This window comes from Tiliqua scincoides, chromosome 2 (assembly GCF_035046505.1).
Source record: "Tiliqua scincoides isolate rTilSci1 chromosome 2, rTilSci1.hap2, whole genome shotgun sequence".
NCBI classification, from domain to species: domain Eukaryota; kingdom Metazoa; phylum Chordata; class Lepidosauria; order Squamata; family Scincidae; genus Tiliqua; species Tiliqua scincoides.
The window spans coordinates 109,417,112-109,440,193 of record NC_089822.1 but is presented as its reverse complement, the minus strand read 5'-3'; the positions used below and the strand labels follow the sequence as shown (position 1 = coordinate 109,440,193).

Here is a 23,082-nt window from a genome sequence, read left to right as displayed (position 1 = left end):
TATGACTTCATGCACGCACTTTCCAGGGCAGTGAGAACAGATGCTTCTGAAACTCCAGCCGCCAACTCCTCCGCGCGTGCCCTTCACACACAGGCACTGCAGGGCGAGGACCTTCCCAAGGCTTTCCTCGCTTGCAAAGGTGCGAGGGGGAGGGAGGAGAAACCGAGGCGCCGCAGCTGTGGCCGGCAGGGGGCGCTTCGGTGACAGGCGCTGGACCCCGCCCCCCATCCCGGCGGCTGCGGCTCGGTCAGCTTGGCTGCTCCCGCCTCCAGGCGGTGGCTGCAACCCAAGGAAGCGTCGCGCCCGCCCGCCCGCCACTCTCGGAGAGCTCCCGAGCGGAGGCAAGCGGCGCGCGTGGAGAGGATGGCGGCGTCGGAGCGCAGGGCCTTTGCGCACCGCATCAACCGGTGAGGAGCAGGAGGGGGACGCATGCGCTGCCGCCTCCCCCCCCCCGGGGTCTGGGGCCGGGGGAGCGCCAGAGCAGCAGCCCCTCCCTTTCCACGCACGCCTTGCTTGCCCCACTCCGCAGTTTCGCCCTGCCTACCTGCTGATGCCCTTTGCTCTCCCCTAGACGCCTCCAGAACTGCAATCCCGTGCACTACACTTACCTGGGAGTAAGCCCCGTTGACCATAATGGGACTTGCTTCCGAGTAGCCACGCATAGGATTGGGCTCTATGCCTTGCAAATGCATCCCCAGTAAAATCTTCCCCCGCCTCTTGGTGTCCCCTTCCTCTCTGCAGCCACACCTCCAAAGATACAATCCAATGCCCCACACTTACCTAGGAGTAAGCCCCATTGACTATAATGGGACTTGCTTCCGAGTAGCCACACATAGGCTTGGGCTCTTTACCTTGCAATTGCATCCCCACTACTAAAAGCTCCCTCCCCCCGCCCTTTACTGTTCCCTTCCTCCCTGTAGCCAGATGCAGCCATAGCTGCAACCCACTCCCCACACTTACCTGTGAGTAAGCCCCGTTGACCGTAATGGGACTTGCTTCCGAGTAGCCACGCATAGGATTGGGTTCTGTGCCTTGCAAATGCATCCCCAGTACTAAAAACCCCCTTCCCCTTCCCCCTCCCGTTGTCTTCCACGCCTACTTGTGCCAAGCCGTCTGTAACTCATTGATATCTTGGGAAAGGTGGGTGGAGAGCTGCTGCTACCTCCTCTTCCTGGTCACCTTGCTGGTGGCAGTGAGAACTTCGCATAGGCATCTGGGTGCATAGCTATATACAAGCTTTACTCCCCTCCCCCCCCGCTCACCTATAGTTCTCAGCGGCCCTTCCCCCCTACCTCATCCGAAGCGACCGCGCAGTCTGAGTTAGTGGGTGCTGGTAACCCCTTTTGGACCTCTTAGTAGCGTTCTTGCGCTAATGTAGAGAAGGCAGGTGAAGAACGGAGTAAGAGCCCCATCCTATGCATGTCTGCTCAGAAGTGAGTCCCATCAGAGTCACTAGAGCTTGCTCCCAGGGAAGTGTGGATAGGATTGCAACCTGAGAGCCCAATCCTATGCATGTCTACTCAGGAGTAAGTTCCATTATAGTCAATGGGGCTTGCTCCCATGAAAGTGTGGATAGGATTGCAACCTGAGAGCCCAATTCTCTGCACTTTCTACTCAGAAGTCAGTCCCATTATAGTCAATGGAGCTTACTCCCATGAAAGTGTGGATAGGATTGCAACCTGAGAGCCCAATCCTATGCATGTCTACTCAGAAATAAGTCCCATCCGAGTCAATGGGGCTCAGTCCCAGAAGAGTGTGGATAGGATTGCAGCCTGAGAGCCCCATCCTGTGCATGTCTACTCAGAAGTAAGTCCCATTATAGTCAATGTGGCTTACTCCCAGGAGAGTGTGGATAGGATTGTACCCTAAAAACGCTGCATTGCACAATCACTGTGGTATGTGTTTGACTGACTGAAGTGTGTAGCCTGAAGGCCTGGTGGTGCACCTTGCCAGCAAGTGCCAAGTGTTAATGGTTCCTCAGGTTTGTTAATCTGCAACCAGAGGGACACGCCCAGCATGTCTATTCATTGTCCTTATTTTGTGTTTATCATATAGTGACATCAGTGTGCATTAGGCTTTGCAAGGTATTAGCAAAAGGACAGGTCCCTGCCCCAAGGAGTTCACATTTTGATAATTTTGATAAAGGGAAGAGGATGAATGAGGGCCATACTGTACATCTGATTCCATACCTTTCTAGTCCGTCCTCTCAAAAGTAGTATATTCTAGGGAGAACTTGGCTGTGGAGGTCTCTCATAGAGAATTACCTTTTTTGTTTATTATCTCCAGTTATCAGGAAAAGTCTCCTCTCTCACCCTCCTCCACTGTCTATGACAAGAAGTTTGCTTTGTGATGGAACAGCAGCCCTATAAGCACAGTTTATGCAGCTGAATATCCCCCTTTGGTTAGGGACAGAAAACTGATTCCCATGATGGATAGATGGCATTTCTTCATTTTCTGCATTCCCTGCCTGCGTACAAGAAATTGCTTTCACTCTGTTGAGCTTTCGTGACTGGAAAAGCAGAGAGGGGGGTGGGTTGTGTATGTGTTTGCCTCCAGGGTGGGTTAAGGGCTTATACATCTCCAGTGTCCATTTGTTGTGCTCATTTTTATTTTAGTCTTTTCCTTTTCTCTTGGAGTGAGCTTTGGGTGATGACACGTACTGTACTGATTCTCACCCCACCCTCACCCATTTAAACTAAATGCAGAGGGGTTTTTTGTTTGTTGGTTGGTTGGTTGGTTTACAGATGAGAGTTAACATTCTTTGAGCTTCAGAGCCTAGGCAAAAAGAGACTTTCAGAAGCTACTAGCTCTGGCAAATTTTAAAAACTTTTAACAACTAAGTGTTGAGCATTCAAAATATGCACCTATACCTGCTTATGGGGAAGTTTCCCTGTAGATTTTTGAAAATGTGTCTGTGTGTATTGTACTAGCATCCTGTTTCCCCCAAATCAGTGTGTGTCTGTATAGCTGATCATGTGGATCTGTGTACTAGGAGGATGTTTGATGAGAAAGCAAGACCTGGATACACTTTGAACAGTGACGTCATTCATTGACAGTAGAACATGTTCACATTACATTTATAGTCTGTTAACACTATTCCTGTTATTTTGAGAGGAGCCTTGTTCATATGGTAGGTTTGTTGTGCTTCAGGGTAAATTTTTCTTTCCAAAACATTTATTTCTCTATCTTGAGAGCTAACATTTCATAGTTAAGTTAATGGTTCAAGCAGCTTCCTCATGAGGAAGCCTGTGCCATGGCTTCCTCATGAAGAAGCTGCTTGAACTTTTCACTAATGAGGCTATACTATATCTCCAAAACTAGACGTGATAGGGCAAAACGGATGCCATTTTTGGAATCGGGCACCCCAAATTCATATCAAACCACCATAAAGTTTGGGAAAAACTTTTCTGACCCTCAATTTTGTAGGCCTGTGTAATTAAAATACTTCTGTGAGCTCATGGAGGAGTCTGCCTGATGCATCTCTGCATGATTCACTGCTCTGATCTTAAGCTGAGCAAATCCTGACATCATGATCAGGTGAGTGATTCCTCCAGAACAGTGGTTCACAACATTTTAAAAATTGTGTACTCCTTGGCAGCCCATTTCCATAAATTGTACCCCTCATATTTGCCCCGTAAGGCATTCAAATACAGACCTGCCTTTTCCCACTTATTCAAGTCTTTTTCAAGTCCCCCTAAAGGTCCTGGCAAGTACCCCTGGGGTTACACATCTCCCACGTTGGGGACCACTACTTTAGAATTACAGAGGAATGAGCTCCACTAAGAGTGGGTCACTCTTACACACTCAAAAAGCCAACCCCTTTTCACTATGCTTCCAGTTATAGCTCAGAAAAAAGTATGCCATTGGATGTTAGCTACCTTTATTGAAAATCTTTATCTCCTTCCTTAATCTTCATACAAATAAACAGATAAAACAGGAAGTGGCCTTGAAAGAGAGGAGTCCTGGTTGTCATTTAACTTTAAGTAAAGGGTTTCTCCTTTAAAAAAAAAGTATCGGAGATAAGCTCTGTTTTGTCCAGAGCTGGAACATGTGATTAGTTAGCATTGCATTTCCTTGGGTGGGTGGAATGTCTGTCCCCTTGGACTGTGTGTTTAAGTAACTAGGTATAAAAGATGGAGGCAGAATTTGAGCAGCATGTCTAGACCATAGATGAGACCACTGGTAGCAAGCATCAACTGTCTTGCTTCTCAGTACAAATCATGCTTGTAGCATTTGGGGAACTAATCAGGCTAGAAGTACAATAGTCTTGTGTTACTCAAAACCTGTCTTCCAGAAGCAGGGAAATGCTTTTCATTCCCAGCACTGGAGAGAACAAATAAGGAGGATGGTGATAGACAACAGTTCTTTATGGCGATTGACAACAGATTTTCATTATTGTGAGTTCTTTGCTTGAGGGCAGCAAGAAAGAGGAGCATTTTCTGTCTTCCAGATGAAAGTGTTAAAGAGCTGGGGACTTAGCTGGAAAAGCCTCAAATGCATTTTAAGCTAGGCTTTTAAGACCTCTGAGGATGGAATAAGTTCCTTTGCTTTGTCTTTTGGATAGGTAAGGCTTATCTCTTCCTCCTGGATGAATGGGAGACTTTTCAGTAAGATCTCACATTACAAACTTCAGGATAAACATGTTTGTGTGTGCATCTCCTTAGGGAACAACCACTGAATGCATACTTAAATCTTAGTTGGACCATCCCATCGTGTTTGAATTGTTTTATGGGGAGGAAGGAAGTGGTGTCTTCCCCCACTTTTGTCAGGAGGGGACCTTGGCAACTGCACTGTGATTTTTTTTAAGTCTCTTTTTTCATTTGTTTCCTGCCTTTTGCTTCCCTTTGACCTCTCACTGGAAAGTTCAAGCTAATGCTTTTGGAAGGGAGCCTAATAGTTATTGCTGTTGCTTGAGCGGCTCTTGTCTTAACCCCCATCTCCCTTTTGCAGATAATTCACATTTGAGCAGCAGTTCCTGGAGTCCGAACTGCGTAGGAGGTGTTCTTAAACCAGAGTTCTTTCCTCTTTCCTTTCACCCCACCCATCCTTCCCTCAAATGCTAGTGGGCAACTCACTCACAAAATGTACCAGTAGTTGTCTGTGAAGCAGATGGAACTAAGTGGCACTTCAGAGAGGCTTCAGTGCTAGCAAGGAACATGGAGGGCGATTATTTCAGGGATGGCTTCTAAAGTCTGTCCGTTTCTGTGGCTGCCCTTGGCTTCCCCTTTTCTTCTCAAGACAGTAATGGGCCTGCAGAGGTGGGTTAGGGAGACATGAGTACTCTGAGACACAGGAAGAGATGTACAGTAGTCCTCTATTGCCTTAGGAGGAGTGATGCCCACTTTTATTCTTCACAGGGGTACTATCTGAATACTTGCTGTATTCAAGAGAGATTCAGATTTGAAAAGGGTATGTTTGACTGGACCATCTTCTACCATGAAAACCTGTGCAGGCTGGCATGCTACACGGAGCTTGTTCTGGCCCGTGGCTCTGACCAGGGCTGGTGGTTCTTTGGGATCAGAGGAAGAGGCAAGTGTAGTCCAGGGCTGTCATAAAAGAGCTTTATTTCTCTAAAATCTGAGCATTAACTTACAAGAGCATTTCCAGGCGACCCACCAGGCTACGCGGCCTGCTAATGTACATCAGCAAGGCCTGGGAGCAAAGCAGTGACTGACTACAAGGGCTTGTACAGGGGCTTATATAGGGTTACTAAAAATAGCATCACAATTACCAAGAAGAGGCTAATTGACAACAAAGTGGCAAACATTGCTGAAAATATAAACCATGTGTGACTGTTGCCTGGGTTCTCATCATTAAGAGGCATCTTATCAAATACTTGCAGCTAATAATTAATTGAACTGGTACAATCAAAAGATAACTGTAGGCATTAAGCCGTTTCTGTCTGTTGCATATACACAACAGAGACCAAATGTGTGCACCTTTAATGGACCTTTAAACAGCCAGCTGCAGGTGAGGTCATTTGCTTTGAGTCCCAACATCTCTGCTTCTCATGAGATTATTATAATGGAAGACACAGAGAGAAGATGGCTGCCAGGCCTTCTGAGAGAGTTAGGACAGACCAAAGAAAATATTTCTTTACCCAGCGTGTAATTAGTCTGTGGAACTTCTTGCTACAGGATGTGGTGATGGCATCTGGCCTGGAGGCCTTTAAAAAGGGATTGCACACATTTCTGGAGGAAAAGTCCGTCATGGGTTACAAGTCATGATAGGTATGTGCAAGCTCCTGATTTTAGAAGTAGGCTACCTCAGAATGCCAGATGGTGGGGACCACCAAGCAGTGGAGAGGCAAGCGGAGGGTGGGGAGAGGGCGGGGAAGAAGCATTACAGGAAGGGGGGAGAAGGTGTTCTGGGGGAGGGAGCGGGGAAGCAGGACTTCGCTCCACCTGATCCAGAGCCTCCACATCAGGCTCACCGCCTGACACGAACACTCTTGATTCACTACTGATCTTTTCATTCGTGGTGAATCAAGTAGCCCCATTGCGGGGGGGACAAAAGTCTCTTTCTCCTAAGGAGCCGCTGGCAGCTGCCTGGAGCATGCAGGATGTGTTGGCAGCCATTTTTGGCGCTGCTGCAGCCCCAGGCAGTTATTGATTGGGCTGCCAGTCATTGGTGTATTGATCAAGGAGTATGGGGAAGGAGACATGAAATAGGCCTCAGGCCTCTAGTAAAACACTCAAATATACATCCTACACCACTGAAGAAGCAATACAAACACTACACGTGCTGTTGTGTGAATAAGCCTCACACAAGACAAGGTCAAGGAGTTGGTGGGACTTTGGAGAGGCTGCGCCACAGACCAAGGTTACGTAGCCGTATTCTGCAAGGGTTGAGAATGTTGCACTGTAGGGGCTGCGACCCCAAGCTACCTGAACGATCATGATTCGAAAGAGGGATATTGCAAGCAGAAAGAGGGCAATGAAGCAAGTCCTAATCTGCACTGCAGCAGTAATCTCAAAGGGAGCAGGCTAAGGGAGCCAAGCTGCCTTTTATGAGGGAGGCCGCCCACAAGGTTAGCTGACCAACCCACACTGGCTCAGCAGGTTTGGTAGCAGTTGGGGAGATAGAGAGAGAGAAGGCTGGAAAGAAAAGGGGGACACCAGTCCAGGGTGCTGGCTGACCAGTGTGTGGAGGCTAGAATGGGGGTGACTTAATACAGCATAGGTGGGTTTATTATCCAGGACCAGCACCTTGGGCAGGAAAAAATGATACTCTGACCCTCTGGGGTCTCCCAAACACCTACTGTCCCTCTGTTATGCCCTCCTTCATGTCAGGGTGACGCTGGAACATCAGAAATACCTGGCTGAGGATATCTTTCTCCTCACTAAGCACTTGCATTTCACCCTCAAAGCTGTGGAGCAGATAAACCACCTGAGCTATAATGTCTCACTCCTCTCTGCCCAGTCACATCCACTTGGGTCTCCAGGGTCAGGTCGTGGAGCACCCGCTGCTGCTCCAACACTCTTTCAGGCAGGTTGAAAGGGGAGTTCCCCTTGGTTGCCACATGCTGGGTTAGTTGCTACAGTGGGAACCCCAGTGGTTCTTGCTTCTGCTACAGCTGCTCACTGTCCTGGACTCTGTGGTGCAAATGGCCTGCCAGCTTTCTGGCCCACTCAGTTGTAGTAGATATGTGCCTGCAAAGCACCCTGAACGCTCAGGTTGAGAGTATGGGCCATAAACCACATCCTTTTCATCTTACCAACCTGGAGTCTTGCTGCCATGTTGGCTGTGAAAGAGACCTTGCCTCTCTGCAGCTAGACTCAAATGCTGCAACACACCCCTCAGAGTCTCTTGACTGTTGGCAGCTGTGTGGTTGCCCTACATCACAACTGCATTCAGCATATACAGTACAGATATATGTTCAATGTATCGATGTTCTGCTTACCATAACTCTTTTCTGCCCAGCCCACAGGTGTGCACATTTGATCCCTGTTGTGTATATGCAATGCTGGGCAGAAATGGCTTAAGAGTGGACGCTTCCAGTCTCAGCTTCTGGTTTGCAGCTGCTGCGGGAAGCCATAGGGGCTTTCCCAGCAGCTCCACAGTAAATCTGACAATATTCCAAGTGAAACTAACAGCTTCCCTACTGAAAGACACTAGGCTGAGTGTGAAACTGACAGCTACAGAGGCAGAGACATTGCTGTACTTATGAACAGGCCCCTGGAACCTTGCTTGTGCATAAATAGAAGCGCTTCTCCATACCTGTATACTGAGGTACGGGTAAAGCTTATTAAATGATACTGAATATTTAACTCTTGATTAAAAAAACAAAACAAAAAACATGAGAAGTGACTTACTGGAGAAGATCGAGGCCTGTTTAGTCCTACGTTTTTGCAAGAATCTCAGCAGGCACTAGACAACCCACCAGAAATTGGCCACTAGTGGACAAAAGTAGTTGTTCTGTGTTCCTTCTTTCTTAGTACCAACAGGGTAGAGTCTGTTTGTGGTAGCACACATCCTTTAGAATGCCCTGCCCAGAGAAATCTGCCAAGCCATTTCCTTGCTCTCCTTCTACCAATAGATGAAGAAGATTTCATTTGAAGACCTTTGTTTTCTGTTGTATTATAATTAGGGAGGTTATTTTTAAGAGGTGGTTTGTATTGATTGATAAGCAGCTGTTTTATAGATTTTATAATACGTATTTATTGTAAGTTGTGATGTGTGCTTTCCATGACACAAAAGGGAAGCTGCTATAATTTTTCAGACTTTTCTTTGTAAAGTCATAGGCATTTGATGCTTAAAAAGAGAGCAAGGACTGCTCTATGCAGAATGCTAGCAATTGAATGAGAGTGTGTGTGTGTGTGTGTGTGTGTGTGCGCGCGCGCGCGCATGCGCGCGCACACGTGTAAAAACCTTGTATTGCAAGCAGATTTCTAGGCCCTTGTTTTTACAAATTTGACAGCCTCTTCCTTGTAGTTCTGTATAATACAGTACTCACTGTTTTTGAGCACAGGGTTTTGGTCTTATGCTGTCCCACTACTTGTCTGTAGTGTGCCTGGTGTAGGCAGGGGAATGAGTACAGCGTGATGTTCCCCATGTGGTTGCACAACAAACGCCCTTCACAACTGCCATATCAGACTTGTAGCACCAGATTGGTAGCCTGACATGCAAGTCTTTTGAACAAGGATTTATTTATGAATATTCCTCCTGATACTAAAGGTACAGTGAAGAACATAGTACAAAATTGGTAGGACACCCACACAGGCATGAACCAAAATTAAAATATGAATTCAGTTCAAAACAAATATCCTGATAAATAAATGTAAGGCTTCCTGTAGGTGAGACCTCAAATGAAAGGAAATTGCATTGTTTGGGGGCAGACTGAAGAATTTTTCTTCTGTGTCTTCGCTGATCAGACACAAAGCGCAGCTAGAAATGGGAACAAAGCTTAGTAACTTCTGCTTAGCATCCCTAATGAGGCAAAGGGGGAAGAGAAGAAGCTGATCTCCAAACTGTGAAGGCATTATGGATGTCCATTATAGACTAACTGCCTTGAAATTGTGCCTGGAAAGGAGGGCAGAGCAATGCGTACCTTGGAGCTCTCAAAGCATGGGTTTCCCATGGCTGTCCATGTTGGGGGGCTGCATGTCTGTGTTCTGGGGAACTTGTGCCATTTATCCAGTCCCCAACTTGGTTCAGATGGTCTAGACTTGGAATCCTGCAGACATGAAGTGTTGCTGCTCTATCTGAATCTGAGAGTATTGTATCCCTAACATTGGATGAAGATGATGGAAAGCACCTGTTGCTGCTTCTGGTCCTTGGTTCTCCAGGAGTAAGGATGATCCAAGGAGAGTTGCTGACCTAAATAATCATGGTGAATGTTATGCTCTGTTATGACATGTTAAAAACAGTTTTGACTACCTGGAATGAACTTAAACTGAGATTTTGAAAACAATTTTTTTTTGGCTTGCTGCTTTCCTGTTTTATGCCTTACACGATATTCTCTGACCCCTCCTAAACAGTAGCTCCAGAGAGAAAAATATTCCCTCCTTCCCCACCAGCCATATGTTATCACTGAGAAAGTGTAGTCCAAAATGCCATTGATGCTTGTGCCTCAGCATCATGCACTAAGCTGAGTTCAATTTGGAAGCCTTCATGTCCAACCAGTGCCTGCAGATGAATGAGACATCTGTCTGTCTGGCACAGTGGTCTGCAGCATACAAAGGCATGGCGGTGTCACTTTGGAAAGTGTTGTGCTCTATTCAGCCTGGCAGATGACAGCACAGGCAGGAAATAATTTATGGCTTGTGGCTTTGTGTTTGGCTAGGCTCCTACCTCGAAGGAAGAAATTAATAAAACCACGAACAACCTTGGGGCAGCATCTTATCAGATTTACTTAATAATTTTAGGACATTACAGTTATTTCACAGTTAGAATAAATTCTGTACATCATCTATAGCAGTATCAAACCTGTACCTATATAAATGCAGAAATATTTTTCTGAAATTCAAGAATACTCACCATTTGTCTGAATATTCCTATACTGTGTCCTGATATAACATGCTGATTTCTCCTTTAGAGATAGTGCTTCTAATCTCTTGCTTCAGACGGTTTTGTGTTGGCAAGCATCTCAGTAAAATCAACAGGAATTAATTCAGGGAAGAACTGCATATTACTTATAAACAAGTGTAACTGAAGTGAGAAAAGTGACAGTAGATGTTGTGTGTGGTGCTTACATTGTCCCTGTTCTCTCCCCCTTACGCTGTAACTTCTTTCCCCTAGAACCCTGTGAGAAACCAGATGCTTATTTTCAAAGATAAACATACATCTGAAAACTTTGCAAAAGGAAAAAGATCCTGGTATTGGGGGGTGGTGGTGGTGGTGATCAAGGCTGAAATCCTATACATACTTACCTGGGAGTAAGCCCCACTGAACTCATTACTTATTAGAAGTGTATATATAGGATTGTACTGTAAGCACGCACCCCTTCCTACCCTGCTGTTTCTATATCCCAAACCACCCTCTTTTTGGGTGTTGCTTTTCCCTAATAGAAATACCAGTTCAAGTTCTGTTACAGCCATTGGTAACGTGTAGTTCTGCCCTCCGAGGAACACATAAAATATATTTAGTATTGAAGAGTCTCTAGGACTGGCATGCCAAAAATTTCTTTGAGCTTGTGCTAAGTTTGTGTTAAAAAACAAAACAAAAACCTAGCACTGCAACCGGAAACCCTACATGCTGAGTTTTGGAAGCAGCTGTACCACTTGTCCCAACTTTCTGATCTGATACTGAGAGAGAGGATTCCTGGGAAAATTCTGCTAGTGGTCCGGAACAAAAAACTGTGCAAAGTAATGAAGCCCCACCTGCTGGCCGTTGGACGTTTTACTAGGCTCCACTTTCCTTTGGAACCAGAATTGTGTGTTTTCAAGTTGGTGGAGCATAGGCTGGTGAGAAATGAAGAAAACCTGCATTGGTTCTGCATTGGTTCAGTGACCTTCCTTCCTGCTATGTTCCTGGAAGGCATTGGTCATGGAAATTCTGAGGACCCATAGCCTGTGGAAGAGACTGTCCCCCTCCAAGCCCCACCGGAACTGTTGCATTCCTGTGAAACTCAGAGGAATTTTTATGTTTAGATTTCACAACACTTGGAGAATTTGTCTGCCCAATTGCTAAACGACCTCACCAGCTTGTTGTGTGGCTAAAATGCCAGTCTGAGCTCTTTGCAGAATGTGTGGGGTACAGATGTCCTGGATAATGAGGTGACTGTTGTAGCTGTTCTTCAAAGAGAGCAAGAAAAAGAAAGTAGCTTTGTTTTGGAGGTGCCTGTTGCTGATGCTCTTGGGTTGGTCACAGTTTGCATGGTTTATATCCTGCCTTACTCCTGTTGGCTCCAGTGCAGCACACAACAAAAATGAGAAATACCTAAACCATACCACACTGTTAAGCAAAATAACCACAAAGACAATCGGTCCAGCAACAATGTATAAAGCAAAATATACAGAGCAGCAGGACAATAAATTGGAAAGGGTTGGAGCAGTGCTGCTGAAACAAAAATATCTTCAGCCTTTTATGGAAAACTGACATCCATGCACCAGAATTTATGATCTCATAACAGATTATGTGCTGCTCAAACCTATGCATGTCTGTTTTGGAAGTAAGTCCTACTAAGTTCAGTGGGGTTTATCCTCAGGGAATGGTGTTGAGAATTGCAGCCATAATCATTTATACCCACTTTGAGCACCTCGGGCAAAGAAGTTTTTATAAATATGGCAAAGTGGAGATGAAGGGACATTTCTCCTTCATGGGTTTTTTCTCTGTTTAGGCTATTCAGTCTGTTCCTTTTGGCTGAGGATTGATGTAGTTAAAGATCAGAGAGGCAAATGTAGCACTTGAATAATATGACTACATATATATGTATACTTTCTCAGCCTATTGCATTCACACAATTTACTAGCCTGTCTGTTTCTTAACCACCGCATGGGTAGGGGAGAGGAAGATTCCCACCCTGAAGGTGCTCCCCAGGCAGGGAGAAAGTTCTTTTGCCAGGAGCTGGTCAGGTGGAGCCTCCCATGTATCCAGAGCAGCTTTTTCCAACTGGTGGTACGTGATGTATTGTCCAGTGGTACGTGCAGCTCCCAGGGCACACTGGCCGCCTGGCAGTGAGACAATGACAGATGCTACAAACAGCAGTACTATGCTTGGCAGGCAGAGCTCCAGCATGCAGTTTCCATGCACTTGAAGAAGTCCCCCACTCACACAGAGCCTCTTACTGCTGTTTGTAGCATTGTGTCTGGCCTCCTAACCCAGAAGTAACTGGTGATGATGTCATTGCCAGTTACATGTGAAGTGGAACATCTGGGGACAAAGGTTGAAAAACATTACTCTAGAGAGGGGAAGCAGATGAATCTTTGCTTGATTCTTTCTCCTCTTCAGATGGTTTCCTTGAGCTGTCAGTCTCAGCCTTTTGAGGAGCCAGGACCTCCTGCTGCATCATCCCTGGCTTTGGAATGGGCCTCAGAGCAGTTCCTGCAATTCCCAGTTCCTTCCCTTCCTGAACTACACCCTGGATCAGGCTTCCCTGTTGCTGAAGCAACAGACACAGCTCTATCAAAACTCCCATGCGATGTACAAGGCAACTCTCAGTGGTAGTAGTTCCCAGCAGGGCATCTTTTGCCCCTAGGCATCTCACCTGGGGTGCTATGAACTGAGTGGGCCTTTTTTCTGGGGGCAAACTCGGACATGGCCAATAGCACTTTCTGTTATCTTGCTTGGCCCATGTTTAGCCTTGACTGGGGAGGGGGAAAATACCTTCAGTTTACAAAAGCTTCTGTGCTAGGATGTCCAGAGATGATCCTTACTCTCCTGGTTCAAATGGGAGTCCCAGTATTTCAGCCTGATACTATACCTAGAGAGAGAAAAAAACCAACAGAAATATTGGGTGAACCTGGGAATTTGTTATAGTTTCAAAAGTGACGTACAGTATGTGTATGACTGAGCCCTTCTTGCAGCTGATTTTTGTATAACATTGGTAGCTGCACTGCTGTGCCCTTGTATGCAGTTGGGGTCCAGATGCCAAAGGCGTTTTATGAGGGCTGTCATGATTGTCCAGCTGCGGGCTTCTCGGTCAAGGTTAGTGCTGATGGGTGTCAGAAAAGCAAATCTTCAGTGATAACTGGGTTGCCCCAACATAGCTCAACACAGGCAGACCCAAGATAAACGTGAGGGAATCTGCGGCCTATAAAGGTAAATAGCCAGTGTGCAATGTTGTGGGACATATGCAGAAAAACATGGGTCAAGTGTTAAAAATGCCATGAACTCAGAGGAGATTTTTTCCATGAGGGACTGCTTGTTTTGAAAGTGAATCCTGAGGTAGAATATTTCCTGAGACACTTTGTTTTTCCTTTTGACATGCGTTATCAAGACAAGAAGTCATAAAGGGAAAGATTGAGGTTAAACTTGAGCTGGGTGAGCTTCTACAAACTATGGGGGAAGTATTTCCTGAGCCAGATCCTCATATGCAAACTTCCTTCCTTCTCTAGGCAGCGTCACTCTCCCAAATCCAGCAGATGTCAACCCATGGTTGGTGGCTGTTTTCTACTAACTTTACATTCTTTTCCCTCCAGCTGAAATCTAGTTGAATCACTTTTTTTGGGGTGGTGGGGGGGAGAATCTTCTCTTGCATTTAGGATTTATAAGCACTGAAATGTGCTTACAGTGCATGTGAATTTGGACGTCCCTCTTTATTGTTAATTCTCCTGTAGTTTTTGGCATCCCGTTTTTCAAAATTAACATCCCTTCTGTTGGATACTAAAAATAAATGTTGTCTCTAATGTGGAGCTACAGGCCTCGACAGCGTGCGGAGAGGCTGTGCGTGCATCTCATGCTCGTTTCTGTCTTGCCTTTCAGTTTGAAGCATCCTCTCTTGCTTGACCTGGGGCATCGCTCGTTTTCAGCATTGTAGTTGATGCGTTGATGATGTAGTTGATGCCTGATGTTCAGGCATCAGACTTCTCCTTGGGTGTTGCTAGGAGCTGCCTTCGTGGCATTGTGTATGGACCTAACACAGGCACAGGGTGATCTGAATTGCTATGGAGCTATGTGGAAAGATGGTCCTGCCATGAAGCAGGCATTTGTAACTGGTGGCTATCTGGACTCTTCCCATCTGTAATGTGGCTCCATTACATCCTTATGGTATTTTCATCCAGGCCAAGGGTTATGTGCCTTTGTTCTGCATGGATTTACTGATAAAGCAGCTTCCTTAGCCAAAGGAAAGGGTGAGGTAGTTTCCTGGTCCAGTCCCCAAGAGCCTGAGGCCTTGCATGTTTCCTTCCAAGCTGCAAAGTCCTCTCATAATTACAGTTTATTTACAATCTCCTTCTTCCTCTCCCTCTCCCAAATGCCCTTTGATCCTGTTAGGGGATTTAGTAACACATCTGCCTTCTTTGTTAAGCTGTCCACTTGGAAGCTTGGAGGCAAATATGTTGGGGGGGGGCAGACTTTTCTGCTGTTTTGAAAAACAAGTCATCAAGGACATATGGATTGTGAAGTAAGATCTGAGCTCTTTTTTCTGCCCTGCTAGCTTCAAATGTTTCATTGATTTCTACAGAGTAATTCCAAAAGGAGGAGCGCTGTGTCAATTTAGGGGTTCAGTAGTTTATTGCAGGGTAATAGTACAGCACTCCTCCTTTTGGAATTACTCTGCAGAAATGAATCACTGTACAGTGGTTCCCTCAGGAATTCCTCCCACACTGATTTTTAAAAAAAATTTGTATAGTACTTCCCACCCTATTTCTGATACTCATATGTTTGAGACTGTATGCTCTTAGAGATAATTTGTGTAATACAGTGGTTCTCAAACTTTTAGGGAAATTTACTCCCTAAGTAAGCCCTTGCAGTGGAGGGGTGAGGGCAGCAACGCGATCCCCAGGATCGTGTCGCTGAGGAGGGTGCTTGTACTCACTTTCACTTAGGGCTGCTGGAAGCTTCAGAAGGTGCGGGGGAGTCCCGCACGGCCCTCCGCAGGGCTCCCTGAGGCTTTTAGAATCTTCAGAAAACTGAGTGCAAAGCACTTCCTAGTTGCATTTGTCTTGGGGAGGGCTGTGCGGGGCTCCCCACACCTCCTGGAACCTCCTGCAGCCCTAACTAAGTGAAAGTGAGTACAAGCACGCCCCTTATCCCCTCCCTTAGCACATCGCTGCCCCTGCGCCTTAAAGGGACAGGGGACCCTTTACATGAACTGGTGGGTCGCAACCCACCAGTTTGAGAAAAAGTGATATATATATTTTTAATATGTATGAGCGTTCTTGGCTTTGCCCAAGGTCTTTGTAACTGGGCAGATGTGCTCCAGGAAGCCATGGGCTTGTGAAACAAGAAAGTAGGTCTGAAATCACAGAAATGGCTGTTGCTAAGGCCCGTTCTATTTGCTTGCTGCTTTTGTTCACTCAACCTTGTATACAGGGACAGCTGGAAACACTTGTGCAAGCGGAAAATATTATCTGCACTGACCTTTAATGGAGATGGAATCCTGTTTGCTGTCTATATAGGATGTTTTAATCCTGTGCCCCTTACTCCTGGACCAAGGTCTTTACTGGTGCTACAGAAGTGTGTCTCCTATGGAGTGACTTTAGGGAGGGCTGACATTAGCACATTTAGTACCCTGGACAGAGACTTATACTTCTGGGAATTGTATACATGTCCACTGGGGATTCTTTAGCATCAATGTGTTAGAAAGAGTCTCCTGTGCAGGGAGTTGGAGTTATTACCCAGCAAGGCTCTTTCCAGTTGCTTGCTGTTCTTTAACTGGCCTTGGTTTCAGGGAGCCTTGGCAGTCGCTAGCAACTAGAATGGGTAGTGCTCTTTCCTGCTTGCCTTGGCTTAATTAAAAAATGATCAAATTTCCGCTCCATCCGCACCAATGAGAAGCAAAAGCCTCTCAAGCCTTCTCCAAGCTTGAGCAGAGAATATTTCCAATGTGCCTTATTACAATGCTTTTAAATTATATTTAATTCGTTAGGCATAGTGTACCATGAGGTCATTAATTTATAACATTTTTGCTTCTCACGATTATGCATTGAAATAGTGATTCTTAGATGATAGATGTTCACAGACAACTAAGGGCTCAAAAACTCAGTCTTCCATCCATTTGATATGTAATGTGTTATTATTCACACTTCAGTTTAGCAATATTTTCAACCGTTTGCATACAGTACCACTAGTTACTGCACGTCAAAAATTCATTCTTATTTCTTTTCTCTTTTCTATTCCTCGAGTCTTTTTTGCCCTACACGCCTGTTCCCTTGGGTGGCAGATGTGCAGATAGCCCTTAGTTATGCACCAGTGGCCCCCTTCCTGAGTTATACTCCTGAGGTGGGAGCTGCTATAGCATGGCTTCTTCCTATCCTTCTTAGGGGTAGCCCAAGATGCCCTGTTGGCCATATGAGGAGGTGGCCAATCCTCATGGAGCAGTTCCTTCCATGTTGCCCATTTCTCATTTTAACCTTAGCAGTGCAGAAAAAAGCTGTGCTGCAGTTGCTCTCACACTGCCAGTGCAGTGTAAGGAAGGAACCTCAAACAGAGGCCAAGAGAAGGAGGGATGGTGTTCGGTACTATTCTCTCCTCTCTTCTGTGGGGTATTGATACCGGGGTGCTGACTTGGGTTCTTTGTGCTTGCATGTATTGACTGACCCTGGGAGGTGGGCAGTTCTCCTTTAAATAGCAAGTTAACAGAAGACCTCCCAAAGTTGGTTAAGCAGTTGCATGGAGGGCTGCAATTTAATCGTTTAACGAAGCCGGTAGAAAAGATGCTTTGCCACAAGTGCATCACGTCTGCATTTTTGGAGTCATGTGCATCTTATCTCTGCTGTGTAATGATCCTTGGAATTTGCTAACTGCATCAGATCTGGAAGTACTTTCCAGGGCTTTCTGCTGGCCTTGCAGCAACAGGGCCCTTAGATTGCAAGAGGTCTCTGTGTCTCCACTTTGCAGCTGGCTCTCTGAAGAAACAGTGGCTGCCAATTCAGTGCAATGCTGCTCCATCATCTTAGATCTGCTTGTCTAAGCCAGAGAAAAGCAGTGCTCTTATCTTGTCCATTCTCATTCTACTTTCATTGCCTCTTTCGTGCCTGGTACATCATGTTGCCTCCCAGTTGCCTGTTCAGGCCCTGGGTTTTGTGGGTGGGGACAGAGAGGATTGAGAGTGCACTCTTTGTGCATAAAATGCTCAGGGAAACTGAGCAGGATCCAGCACTAATCTTGTTTTGGGTTGCCAGGGTGAATCTGCTCTGCAGCTTGACTGCCAGTAAAAAAGAAATGAAGAAGCACAGTCTTGAGTTCCATCCAGAGTCAGAGTCATTTGTAAATGGACATAATAAATGTTCATAATCTCTAGGGAATTAGTGCTTTGCTGATCCAAGCACTGAACTGGGAGTCTTGGGCTTCCTTTTGTGGTCTCTGTGCAGACACTTAAGAGATCCTGCTCCTGTGCGGAACATCTCTTGGAACCTTCTAAAAAGTGGGGATGACCACTTACGTCCCTCCCTTCATGGGGAAAGTTCTATGTAGAGTCCTCCAAACTCTGGTCCGCAGGTCAAATTTTGTCTGCTGGATTATTCATCCTGGGTGTGTTGTGGCAGTGGTGACTCCTTGCCATTCCAGCGTGCAACAACCAGTTTTCACGCTGTGTGATTGCAGAGCTTCGTGCTGGGGAGCCACTTCCCCAGGAAATCGGGGCACAGAGAGTAAGTATGGCAGTGTGGATAATCTATGGGTATTTTGGTGCTGGTGTTTGAGCGCATTGGTGTGAATGATCTCTTAAGAGCTGGGTTGTGTGTCAATGAGCAGACTAGATGCTTTCAGGATGCAGCAAGGTCTGCCTCTTGTGTTATTGATAATTTTCTTCCTCTCTTGCAGGACAGTGGCTGCTGAAGTGAGGAAGCAGGTGTCCCGGGAGTATGGTAACTCTCCCCAACTTTCCAAGAAGCGTGGTGGCACCCCGCAGTCGGTGAGTTATCCTGTGCTGTACTGTGGATCTGCCAGAAAACAGACTCGCATGCCTGGCTAGTAACATAACAGAATCTGAGAGTCATAATCTCAGAACTGAAATTATTACCACAAAGCTGGACATAAAGTTTTGATCATATTTTGGGTAATACTGTTCTATTTAGAACCAAAGAATTGGGAAAACTGGAAACTAAAGATGGGATATCTTATATGTGAAGCATCCCAGAAGATGTCTCTAGGGCAGTGATTCCCAAACCTACCTGCGCCACGATGGCCCCACAGCCTTTTCTTCCCGGATCAGCTGAGTGTGAGATCCAAGATGGCAGCACCCGAATCTTGTGAGATTTCATGAGATTCAGGATGGCAGCAGAGAACCTGTTCAGGAGAACAGGTAGGAGGGCCTACCAGGGACATCTCACAGTGCCGCTATGAGTGTACTGTGATGCCATAAGGTGTTGCAACACACAGAGCACTCTAGGGAAAGCAATTGCACAAGGCTGCTTCTACTGTCCCTAGGCTGCATATTCTGTTGTTGCTCTGCACTTGAAGGTTAAATATACATTAGTAAAATATAACCAAAATCTCCTTGACTGTTTTTGGTTGGATTTTGTTTTCATTTGTTCTGTCTTTTTTTCTTTTAAGGAGATGAGGGTGAGGAAACCGCATGAGTTATGTGGATCATTTCTGTGGCAGTTCGTTTATATTTATTTATAGTATTTATACCCCACTTTTCTTAACCCTGATAGTAACGCAAAATATCGTATAGAATTAAAAGGTTTTTTTAAAAACACATGAAGAAATATATATTGTACATCTACAATATAATTTAAAAATTAAAATTAAAGAAAATACTGAAAGTGACTAAAAAAGAGTGGAACCACTGCAAAGCAGTGTCCCCAAGTCCCAGCCTAGCCAAATGACCCAGAAGGATACCATGGTTGATAGTGTTGGCATCCTTCAGTCTCGGAAGACTATGGTGTCACGCTCTGAATGGTGGTTCTGGAACAGAGTGTCCTCCCCAGTGCGCGAAGCCTGGGTAAAGTAGATATGGAGGATAGGCTGTTACCCATGCAGCAAATCCCCCCTCTCCACGTCACTGAAATGGTCCAATGGAAAGACAGAGGCCAATACGGTTGGTTCCAGCGGCGTCGCAGGAGTTGCCAGAACGTGACTGTGTTCAGCCATGAACTGCCTCAGAGACTCCGGCTCCGGATTTTGCCTCGAGGTTGACTCCTGAAGCCTTTTCCATAACTGGATGTAGCACAAGGCAGTGGAGGTTTGGGATCAGAGTTTTCCTTCTCTCAGATGAGCTGCCTTCCCAGGCTGACGAGTCCCATCTACCCGGTGGCTGTTTAGTCGCCTCTTACGACAAGTACAGCCAAACTGAGGGCCTATTCTTATCCCCAGCCCCAGCCATGGTATCCTTCTGGGTCATTTGGCTGGGCTGGGACTTGGGGACACTGCTTTGCAGTGGTTTCACTCTTTTTTGATCAGGACTAAAAAAGCAGGACCAACAGGGATGCACTCCCTCTATCCAGTCCCTGGCACAGGTAATCCATCAGGCTGACCAAAGCTGCCTCTGCCTGAAGACTGATTGAAAAGGGAACAGATAATCAACTTCCTCCGGGATCCCCTGCAGCTGAGATGCCACCACCTACTCAAATAACTTGCTCAAAAATAGATAATGACAGAAACTAGACTCTTCTGACTCTGTTATAAGTAGTGTAGGAAACCAGAGGCCAGTAGGTATGCAAGACCTGAGGAGATGTTTGCGAGAACCCTATCGAATTTGCAGGACACCATCCAAGAATAATTACTGAAACTGTTTATTAAGAAAACAAATTTGGACACAGCTAGTGTTACAGTCAAAATCACCAGGGTTGTGCCAGAACTAGATGCTACTGCAGACATGAGACTCCTCCTGTGAAAACAGTAACAGTAATGTCTTCTTGGACTGTGTGTTAACATCAGTTAATACAACATATGCATGTGGGATCATTGTGCTGCAAATGTCATTTTCCATAGGTTGCATGCCACCAGTGAAGTGGACCAGTGCTTCCAGTCCTCGATTAAGCTTGTACTAACAGAATGGTCAATGGAATTGTTGTTAAGATGTGTTGTCTGCCCAGTCAAAATGGAGTTGGTGGTCATTGTTGATTGAGAATCTAGTCACTCTGCTGTGGTTCAGACCGGCTCAAAACCCATCACTTGGCGACTGCTGCTGCTATAATTCCTTTACAGGGAGTTGAGATGTATGCAGAGTACGGTGTTGAATGGCAAGCAAAAGTGCCTGCATCTTAGGCACTGATTGCATTTATTTGCATCTTTTCTGCTCTTATTGGATGTGTTAGAAAGATCAAAACAGTTGCACAGGCTGTGCTGCAGTTCTTGGGCTTCAGCTATTGCTGGTGTCTGTTGTTGTCTTCTAAAAACATTGGGCTCCTTAATTTAGGGCTTCCCAAAGCAGTTGTTGGTTGGGTGGGTACATGTATCGCTAGAATATGGGATAGTTTTATATCTCAAGGTATGAAGAAAATTGGAGTTGTTATCCTTTGAGTGAGGCTTTGGGATGTGGGTGTCTTTGCTGTTGGCACCACTATTTGTCATTCACCTTCTCAGCTTGGCATCTTTCAAATATTCCTGTCTGGCTTTTTGGTGCGCCTATGAAACTGCCAGCAGAGGCTCCAGCGTCTTGGTAAATGCGCACATCTGCTGTCCTCTTGGCTCAGAAAAAGCAAGACAATTGGTAGCAGGTGCTGCTGTCTGGAGTTCAAGTAGATGGAACTTGCAAAGAAGGGCGACTGAATGGGTGATTTCTTTTGCCATTTGTCATCAGAACAGATGCTTGCATTTGGCCTTTTTCCAAATGGCCTTTAGCGTGGAACTCAATTGTCTTGAAAAAACCTCCAAAGGAAATGGGCTTCTCCTCCCCTTCCCAGCTGTTTGTTCTATTCCGTGTCTGAACAGTAGCAGTTCAGCAGCTCAGCAGCTCTCTGAACACTGTGGTCATTATAGTGAGGTTTTGAAAACTGCAGAAAGGTGTATTGTGTGGGGGGTTGAGAGCCAACTCTGCTGGGGGTGCTGTGTGGTGATGCAATGGTCTGAACAAATTCTTCATCTAAAGATGGTATCTTGCTCACCTGGGTTTCTGCACCTTCTTAAGTCTCTTCCTGAATGGCTCCTATTTGACTGTTGGCACCTCTTAAGCTCCGTAGGAGGCACCTCTAACCTCTGCTTCCATTTCCAACAGATGGGATAAGATTAAAATATCTTGCAGATTCATTGTGGGATATTTGTAAAGGGTCATGAATAAAGCTACAGTATGCTGTCTTAATCACAAGTTTTTGATTGAGAGTTTTTGATTGAAACTGTTTTTTAAGCCATTTCATTCTCATTGGTTTCCCAGGCTTTCCATAATACTTGCCATGTGAAGAATTCTGTATCATAATTCTTTCATTTGTCCTCACCACTGAATGTGCATGCAGTTTAGCTCGTTTTTATTCCCCGTAGCCCCCCCTGTGTATGTGTGCACGTGCTCGTGTGGTGATAGTGATGGATTAAAAAGCATTGTAAAGCATTGAAAGGACTGTGTCCATTCATAAATGAATTGGTTCCTGCTGCTTCAGACAATTCCCATCATCTGGGTTGCCATATCCCACAACAAGCATGGAGTAAGAGTGAGTCAGGCACCCCAGGTAACTTAGGGTGCAATCCTAACCCACTTTCCAGCACCGACATAAGGGCAATGCAGCTCTGAAGTAAAGGAACAAATGTTCCTTCCCTTTGAGGAGGCTTCTGTGAGTGCCACCCAACTGCAAGATGCAGCACATGTCCCATTGCCACCGCTATGCCAGTGCTGGAAAGTTGGTTAGGATTTGGACCTTAATCAAATGAGCTGAGCCACAAGTTTTTTGTTTTTTGTTTTTTTTCCTGATGTGCATGTTCACTTCCTTTTTGCTTCTTCTCAGGTGCCTTTAGCAGAAGTTGTGGAGCCAGTAGATTTTGAGGAGTACCTGTACAGCCACCAACCAGATGCTGAGCCGGGCCCACTCCGTGACCTGGTTGAGTTTCCTGCTGATGATCTGGAGGTGATCCATGAACCACGGGACTGCCGGACACTGGAGCCTGGTGTCCCTGAAGATGGGTAAGCAGTGTGGCTTCATAATGGCTTTTCTGGTACCTAGAGCAGTCCTTTCCACCTCCAGTTCTTTCTGTAACTTTCACTGCAGTGTCTTTTCATCTCTTAGTCAAAGGCATGCAAGAATTACTACGGCAAAGAACTTTGCAATTTGCTTACATTTTCTGTATTAAAACTTATTGATACTGTATTGTTTGACTAGTCAGTAAGTCCTAATGTGTGGTAGGCAGGGCAAGCCCAAAACTCTTGAGGTGTTGCCCCTCCTAACTCGATTATATGCCAGCCTCTGTTCCTTCTACTCTTCAGTCTTCTGGCTCAGCACTCAGGAAGAGAACAGAGGGGAAACTCTCATTATGTACATCACCATGCTCCCTAAAAGGAAAAGTGCTCTTCTTGTATTGGAGGATGCGCTTCCATTTGTAGATGTCTCAGTGAGACTCCTATCCAGAATGCAAGTTGTGGCACTTCTGAATGGTGATAGACTAGAC

At 45.7% G+C, this 23,082-nt stretch overlaps 1 protein-coding gene across 1 annotated transcript in view; it reads left to right on the top strand.

Annotated features, from left to right (window-relative positions):
- The first annotated feature begins 327 nt into the window (after positions 1 to 327).
- The window catches only part of DOCK6 (dedicator of cytokinesis 6), a 104,674-nt gene continuing 81,919 nt past the window's right edge, over positions 328 to 23,082 (top strand). The window contains exons 1-3 of the mRNA XM_066616621.1: positions 328 to 407; positions 18,367 to 18,457; positions 22,425 to 22,600. Coding sequence (XP_066472718.1) covers positions 364 to 407; positions 18,367 to 18,457; positions 22,425 to 22,600 — 311 coding nt within the window. The 5' untranslated portion in view covers positions 328 to 363. The remainder of the gene's footprint in view (positions 408 to 18,366; positions 18,458 to 22,424; positions 22,601 to 23,082) is intronic.